Here is an 8410-nt window from a genome sequence, read left to right as displayed (position 1 = left end):
AAAAAATCAGGCAACTGCAGCCAGATTTAACAGTAAAAATAACAAACAAACAAAACCTATGCACCTTCTTTTGTGTTTCCTCCTCTTCAGATTCCACCTACGTAAGCACATTGTAAATTATCAAGAAAAGGAACCATTAACACACGCTTACAGAATAACAGAGGCATCATCTCTTTGTAAATGCTGCAAAGCGTGCTATTATTTACAGACCTTTACTGTTTCGGCCCCAGATGCTGTTGAAATTATTAAGCGACTTTGGTCTTCCTTCACCTACATTGCTGTAGAATGGCTGAAGTAATACTTGGTATGTGGCATGAAAAAATGAAAGTTTCACACTATGTCCCACTTGCTTCTCAGTGTTATCTCAGATGGATATTAAAAAATGAATGACAGAAAAAGATGGTATGTATAATTTCTATGATAAAAACCTTAAGCCCTGCAGTGACTTGATGGGAAAATGGAATACAATGCATGACTTATTTTTGGTAGAACAGTCTAGAACTCAAGTTAAACACCTAAATAACATACTCAGAAGTTGTCTTAACTATTCTAGGAATATTGTTGTTTTGAGATGAGTTATTTGAGCTTCAACTCTCTTTTTAGGTGAATATATTCTTCCTCAAACTGCAATGCACTCTGCTGGAAGTGATTTTCATCATCTTACTCACAAGTATTCTGAATGGCCTAAGGAAAGGCATTCTTTAAAAAGCAAACCACCTCTCATCTCAGCCTTGCCACAGGTACAAATACCAGCCATCTTGAAAAGTCAATGTGTGCAAACATGCACATTTGAAGAGTGGTTTACTTACTGCATGTACTATTGCATTTTAGATTGTGTGAACGCACACATGATGTGATACATATCACATTATTGTTCATTTCTCACTTATCTATGATTCTACTGTCTGAAACTTTATTTTATCATGGATTGCTTTAGACCACCGAAAAATAAGAAAATCTTTAAAGTAATGTTTTTCATTATTAAACTAGAGTTGTGTGTCCTATTTAGCAAGTTTTTAATATATACCATAACTATTGATTGAATTGGTTTAAGCAAGTTCATTAAATGTAACATTGAACAGGCCCTCTTCCCCATTTTTGATTCCATTATATTGCTCTACATTTACTTTGAGGATCAAAATAAACCACTTTTTTCTAGTGCATGGTGTTGTTGTTCTAACACGTACAGTAAAGAAAAGGAGGCATTTTGTCAATCACTCCAGATGATCAGAGCAACATATTAATGTGAAAGAGGCTTCTGTATAGCAATTATAATAGTGTATTTCAAAGACAGTTCAGAGTTCAGTGATTAAAGTCTGGCAAAACCTGAAATCTCAGCTAAGGAATCAAATCAGTCTTTGCCTTAACTACTGCTAAAGATTAATGAAAGTACTTCAGAAAAAAAAAATCTTAGACTCAACTTTGAACATATCTTTGTTGAACGGAAACATCTGAAAATCTATAATAGCAAAAGCTACTTTTAAAGAAATCACAATAATAGTTTTTGGATTCAGCATTTAGGAATTGCACTTTTCAGATCTTCACATAACTTCTGAGATGTGCACTGCAAAGTGAATGCACTGAGGAGATAAGCATTTTAACACACAAACTGACAGTGCAAGTAATGCAAATTGCAATTATTATCAGGTAATAATAATATTAAGTATATTATTTCACAACAGTTTTCAGTTTTTTTCTGTTTCTAAACATTTTGAACTACAAAGCAACTCTACCTTAGTAGAGTGGAAGATCAGAAAATTATGCTTGCTGCATGAACTCAGGCAAAAATCAACCAACCCCCCCAAAAAAACCAAAAGCAAAAAAACCCCACCTATTAACTAAAGATTCCCGAATGGCAGTTTTTCAAAAACAGAAAAAGTTAGAAAGATACATACACATATCCCTGCCAGTGTGCAAAACTGAGGAAGCCTCTGGGAGAACTAGCATAATGGCTATACATTGAGTCAACATTTAAGCAACAGAATTACACACCTCCTCTTCCTCTGCTTTGTCATTCAGGTCATTGTCATAAGAGGCACTAAATGAAGTCGCTTTAGGCTCCAGGTAGCAGAGGGACAGAGCGAGAGGAAGGGAAAATGTGAGTGAAAGAGGAATAGACTGGAAAGCTGAGAGAAGCAGCACAAAGATAAGGAGAAAAGAAGGGATGAAGGAAGGAGAGGTGATAGGAACATAGTGCTGAAGACCAGGTGGGAGGAAAGAGATGCAAACATCAGGAAGGCTAGGAAAACTAATATAACCATCTTCATCAAGCAGCGATCGGAAACAAAAAGAAAAGCATCTGATAAAGCTGAATGAGACACACAATTCAGTATTTTTGTATTCATTTCTACAGATTTTTCCCTCCATGGCAGGAGGGCCTTGACTAGCTAGGGCTCTCATAGATTCAAAGTTATTGTTCGGTGGAGCTATTTTATTTTCTTTATGATCTGGAATTTCTCTCATAGAATTACATTCCAAGACATCTGGAATGGCAAGGACAGGCTCACAGAGAAGATCTTCCTCTGAAATATCTGAAAGCATGTCCATCTCAGGGATAGGTGACAAGTTTGTGAGATGTGATGATGCAGAATGGATGGGTAGTGATGGTGGGTGTATGCGAGTGAGCTGAAGAAATAAATTCTATGCACAGTGAAAAATGAAAGCACAACAAAATGCAAGTTTGTAGGTACAAAAAGAGGGAGAAAGAAAGAAATTATTTGTTAGTGAAAATTTTTATTTAGGGATAGCTCTATTAACGCAATAGAAACGCCAAATAAAAATAGAAATCCCCTAGTGTTTTACAAGCAGCCTAGCTTGTTTACTTCTATGGATTATGAAATCAAAACCATTACGAATGTTCTGTTCTCCAGCTGCTAAGAACTGTGCACTTTTGAACTGCAGTAGTCACTTGCATCAGATGGAAGCAGACAGACATTCAAAGCTTTGGCAGAAAGGTCAGGGGACAGTGCAGTACACGAAAGACAAGCTGGCACTTTGATTCTTGGGCTTATAACCATTTCCTCTAAGACTTAGAGTGCTTTAGGGGTAAAAAAAAGAGCTGTTCACAAAGTTGGCATGTGCAACAAAACCTTACTAATCAGCTTCATGGAAAAACTTCCCAAAATAGTGCTTTTTTTCTTCTCTTGATTGAAAGATTGAAAGATACTACCACTTCAGAAACAAGGGAGAATCATCATGTCATCAAGCCCAAAGTCAAAACATAGTAATTTAATTATTTTTCTCCCACCAATGAGGTTCACATGTGCCTTTTCCTAGGCTAATTTAAAAATATTTTCAAGTAGTTAGAGAGGAACAACAAAAACACAACCATTGGTATTTGTTCCCTTCCTATACTTCAGTGCAGTGGGAACATGTCAGCTGCACAGAGAATCTCTGCAGTCCAAATATCACCACTAAGATTCACGGGTAGCTAACTGGCAAAAAACTTTTTGAAACAAAATTACTTTTTAACTATGAAAGTAAGTTCTGAAGAACTGCTAGAAAAATAAGTAATATCCCAGAGAGAGATAATAATCACACAACTCCAAAGTTTTAGCCAACACTGTGGAAGAAAATTTTTATACGAAGTCCTACAAACTCTGAATTATTTTTTTTTTTTTACCTATTTCCCCAGGAACTCCAACAGATAAGACAAGTAAATGGTTGTTCACAAAAGAGACGGAAACAGAAATCAACAAAAATTTCAACAGAAATCTGTATCTCAGTTCAACACAGAAGTTTTTAAATGAATAAATAATTCTGCTGAATTACTACTAAAACAATAGTATTTTTACCTATAAATATTGAAATGCAGTCATAATGCATCTGGCTTTGTATAACATATACTACAATGGAACAAATAAATCTACATAAACTAAAATACTATTTACCCTTTTAAATATTTTTCCAGAACTCACTCAAGCTTACTGAAAATTCAAATTAACTTTATAGAAATAAAAGAAACCCTGGGAAAATTGGTATTACACACAAGTTTACCTTCACATTTGTTTACATACGCTTACAGTAAGATAAACTACAGAAAATACTTAACAATTTTCTTTAAATATTTAATGTGGTGTTTATTTAATATGATGCTCAGAGGTGGTGGGCTCTAAATAAGCAAACATGTACTATATGAACAAATAATTTTGGTGTGAAAGACATCCATACCTTTCCATCCTGAATCAACTCTAATTGTGGAGTTTTGAGTGGGCTTCCATCATCTTCTCTGCCACCTTCTTTCAACTTGGCTTGTCCAGCAGCTTCAAGGTCAATGATTTTGTCTCCTCCAGGCTGCCCTCTTGTAGTACGGAAGTCTCTTAGCAGACTTTGGTCTGAGATACTCATGGTAGCTGTTAAAGAACAAAATAATTTTGGTTAATTGGAGTAATTTAGAACATCTTGTTTTTAAGACTTCATAAAATGATTCTATAGTGATATCAACAATGAGGAATACAGGCCTGTTACTAAGTGACATTATTTTTCAGCTTCTTGCTGTGTACAAAGTCTGTGATTCTTACTGCACTGATGCAAACAGCAATACACTCTTGTCATAACTTCTGACATATCACAAAATAATTTAGGAAGGAATATCTTGAGATTAGTTGGACCACCTGTTCACAGTGAGTCCAGGTTGCTCAGGGACTTGTCCAGTTGAATTCTGAGTATCTCCAAGGTCTCTCAATATGAACTCATATCAGGGTGACCATACGTAATATAATCATTGTACTGAATAAATACATCAATTTCGTACCACCATCAAGGCTTCTGGAAACACGTTTGCTTGAAGAGCGCTCAAAGTAAGGAGCCGGTCTGTCTATGAGGTTGCTAGCCTGCCGTGTCTGTGCTTGCGTACGTCCGCTGTAGCGGAACTTGGAACCCAAGGTTAGAAACTTTGATTTTGGAGGCTGTTCTGGTGATAAAAGTCTAAAAAGTAAAAAGAAAGTCACTTAAAAACACTTCATGTATTTAATGAGGTACTTCTAACGCTACTTATTATATAGCAACTTTAGTTCACCAGGCATGACTTGTGCAGTCTAAGAAATGATTCTATCATAAGATCTGAGAAGAACTAAAACAATACATATTATTTGCATTTGGAACTGAAGTGATGCTGCTAGTTAACACATTTTCCACAGTACAAATAAGCAACTGGGGTCCTTATCTTTTGGTGCTATCTTTATTAAATGTTATTCTTTCTGGATAGTTGAGACCATTGTATGTCCATATGTAACACCTCTCTAATTTTGCTCGTTAGAATATTACTTATAGGGGAAACTATATAACCCACTTCCACTGTCTTTCTGATATTCTGAGGTACCCATAAGGCAGCTGCTGTTCCTCAAATTTAGGGAACGGTATTTCAAAGCTGTGTAGAAGGCTGTAGCAAGTGGAAAAAAAATAAAATCAAGATGACTGTAGAATTGTCATTCATCTTTAAAAAGTTTAACAAGCTAGATTCAGATGCCATTTTAGTTACAATGTGGCTTATAGATATATATAGTTGATGCTGGATAGAAGAAGAATGGGGAAAAAAGGCCTTTTGTGAAAAGGGTAAAACATAACTACTCAGTTATGAGTAGTACCAATGCTGGGTTCTGTGCTGGATATGCATGTTCGCACTGAAGAGTTAAGAGTCAGTGTTAGAGAAAGTCCTAGTTAACATTTTGGCAGAACTTGCTGCAAGATATTTGATGAATGTCAAGTTCTCCAATTTCTTTATGAAAACTTCAAGCTCTTATTCAACCTATCATACCTATAGCAGCATGGGTTGGAAGGGAGCTTTCAGATCATCTAGTTCCAACCCCCTTACTATAGCCAGGGACAGCCCCCCCACTACACCAGGTTGCTCAAAGCCCCATCCAGCCTGGCCTTGAATGCTTCCAGGGAGGGAGCATCCACAATCTTTCTGGGCAACATGTTCCAGTGTCTCATCATCCTCACATTTTCTTCCTAATCTAGTCTAAACATACCTTCATCCAGTTTAAAGCTGGATGTTTAAAGCCCTCACCCTATTGCTACATGCTCTCATAAAAAGTCCCTCCCCAGCTTTCCTGTAGGCCCCCATTTGGGTACTGGAAAGCCACTATAAGGTCCCCCTTGCAGCCTACTCTTCTCCAGGCTGAACAGCCCCAACTCTCTTAGCCTGTTCCTGTAGTGGAGGAGTCCCAGCCCTCTGATCATCTTCATGGCCCTCCCTCTGGACCCACACTAACAGCATGATGTCCTTCTTGAGTTGGGTGCCCCAGAACTGGATGCAGTACTCCACATGGGGTCTCACGTAAGCAGAGAAGAGGGGCAGAATCATTCAACCTGCTGGTCACACTTGATGCAACCCAGGGTACAGTTGGCCTTCTGACCTGCAAGCGCACACTACTGGTTCATGTTGAGTCTTTCATCAACTGACACTCCCAAACTCTTCTTCTTAGGGCTGCTCTCAAGTCATTCTCCAACCAGCCTGTATTTGTACTTGAAACTGTCCTGACCCAGATGCAGGACCTTGCACTTGGCCTTGTTTAACTTCATGAGGTTGGCATGATTCCACCTTTCAAGCCTATCTAGATCCCTCCCTTCCCTGTAGCATGTCAATTGCCACTCAGCTTAGTGTCATCTGCAAACTTGCTGAGGGTGCACTCAATCCCACCGTCCATGTCACCTACAAAGACATTAAATAGCATCAGTCCTGGCACTGATCCCCAAGGAATGCCACTTGTCATTGGTCTCCTCTTGGACATTAAGCTGTTGACTACAACTCTCCGAATGCAAGCAACCAACCAGTCAATTCCTTAACGAGCAAGTGGTCTATCCGTCAAATCCATGTTTCTCCACTTTGGCAACCAAGATGTAGTGCGGGACAACATCAAACACTTTGTACAAGTCCAGGTAGATGATGTCAGTTGCTCTTCCTTTATTCACTGATGCTGTAACTCCATGATATAAGGCCACCAAGTTTGTCAGGCGCAATTTGCCCTTGTGAAGCCATGTTGGTTAACCACCAATCACATCATCTTTATTTTCCATTGCCTTGGTAGGGTCTTCAGGATGATCTGCTCCATGATCTTGCCAGGCACAGAGGAGAGATTGTCTGGCCTGTAATTCCCTGGATCTTCTTTTTTCCCCTTCTTAAAAACGGAGATTGTTTCCCCTTTCCCACTTGTATCTTCTCACTGCTTATATTTTCTGTTTTCATAATCTGAGTCATCAGCTTGAGCACAGAGGCTATTGTTTCTTACAGTAACATCCTTGGTGACAGGATCAACAGTCATCACTGTAAGAATTCTTCCTACTTTCTGCTTCTCTAGAAAAGTTTTTGATGTTGCCTCCTGAAACAACGTGGTACTGCAAATACGCATACTCTGCATGGGAGTCTCCATGTCCTATTCTCCCTCTGAACATCTTTTTTTTTTTTTTTTTGAGAAGAACCAACAATTACTATATCTATTGCACTTACAATGGCACAAATGGACAAGTAAGACCAAAAATGGATGCTGATTTTGTTCTACACTTTTGAAGCACTTGCACAGGGAATATCTATGTAAGTGGAATCAGATCCAGTATTTTTAAGACAGTTTCCAATATTGGGTTCTGAAAATTTAAAATTACTCTGAAGATATTTCAACAAAACTGCATGGTTTTCAGATACTCTGCAAAACCAATGGTGAGAGAGGAAGAATGCTCACATTTTCTCTAAGAGAAGTTTAGGGCTTCATCATACTGCTAGCCAGAAAGATCCAATCCTGCATGCCTAATGTGCATAACATGCATGTGAATCCTAATCCATCACAATATATTTTTAAAGAAAGCAATTCTCATACTAATCCACTCTTCTGCACTAAGGCCATGTATCTGGAACTTCACTTTCATTGCTTCTATAAAAACATCCTGAAGCAATATTTGTGACAGATTTATTTCTCCACATTATTTTCAAGAGTACATTATGCATTAAGAGGAAGCAGGCTAGAGTGTTTTTCCAAGTTCCTTTCTGTTCTGGATTTCCTAGTCTTGGCAAGCCTACAGGATTAACTGCCATTTTTTATGTTCCACCCTGCTGAGATAAACTTTTAATCTTTTAACGTGGAAAAAACAAGAGAACTAATTACTTCCCATGTAAGGACATTTAAATGTGTTTTTTGTATTACAAGTTTAATTACATAAGATAACTGAACACTATGTTTGCCTCATTTTAAGACACACTGGGAAAATACTAAAACAATCATGAAAACTTCAAATAAAACTTCATAAAGCAGAATTATAAGCTCATTTTAGTTTGGATCCAGAGTTGCAGACCAAGCTTACCTCAGAAGATTAATGTAGGTATACAGTCCAACTATTTTTCTTAAAGCAGGCTATTGACCTTTGAAAATGTTACTGAAATCCTATAAGGCCGAGTTGACACAAGCAAATCCAGTGG

At 37.8% G+C, this 8410-nt stretch overlaps 1 protein-coding gene across 1 annotated transcript in view; it reads right to left on the bottom strand.

Moving 5' to 3' along the window:
* Window positions 1–33: 33 nt before the first annotated feature.
* The window catches only part of EPB41L2 (erythrocyte membrane protein band 4.1 like 2), a 47453-nt gene continuing 39076 nt past the window's right edge, over window positions 34–8410 (bottom strand). The window contains exons 10-12 of the mRNA XM_010707366.3: window positions 4754–4926; window positions 4171–4352; window positions 34–2640 (exon numbers count right to left, since the gene is read on the bottom strand). Coding sequence (XP_010705668.1) covers window positions 1972–2640; window positions 4171–4352; window positions 4754–4926 — 1024 coding nt within the window. The 3' untranslated portion in view covers window positions 34–1971. The remainder of the gene's footprint in view (window positions 2641–4170; window positions 4353–4753; window positions 4927–8410) is intronic.

The sequence above is a fragment of the Meleagris gallopavo genome, chromosome 2, assembly GCF_000146605.3.
Source record: "Meleagris gallopavo isolate NT-WF06-2002-E0010 breed Aviagen turkey brand Nicholas breeding stock chromosome 2, Turkey_5.1, whole genome shotgun sequence".
Classification (NCBI taxonomy): domain Eukaryota; kingdom Metazoa; phylum Chordata; class Aves; order Galliformes; family Phasianidae; genus Meleagris; species Meleagris gallopavo.
This window is presented reverse-complemented; position numbering and strand designations above follow the sequence as displayed.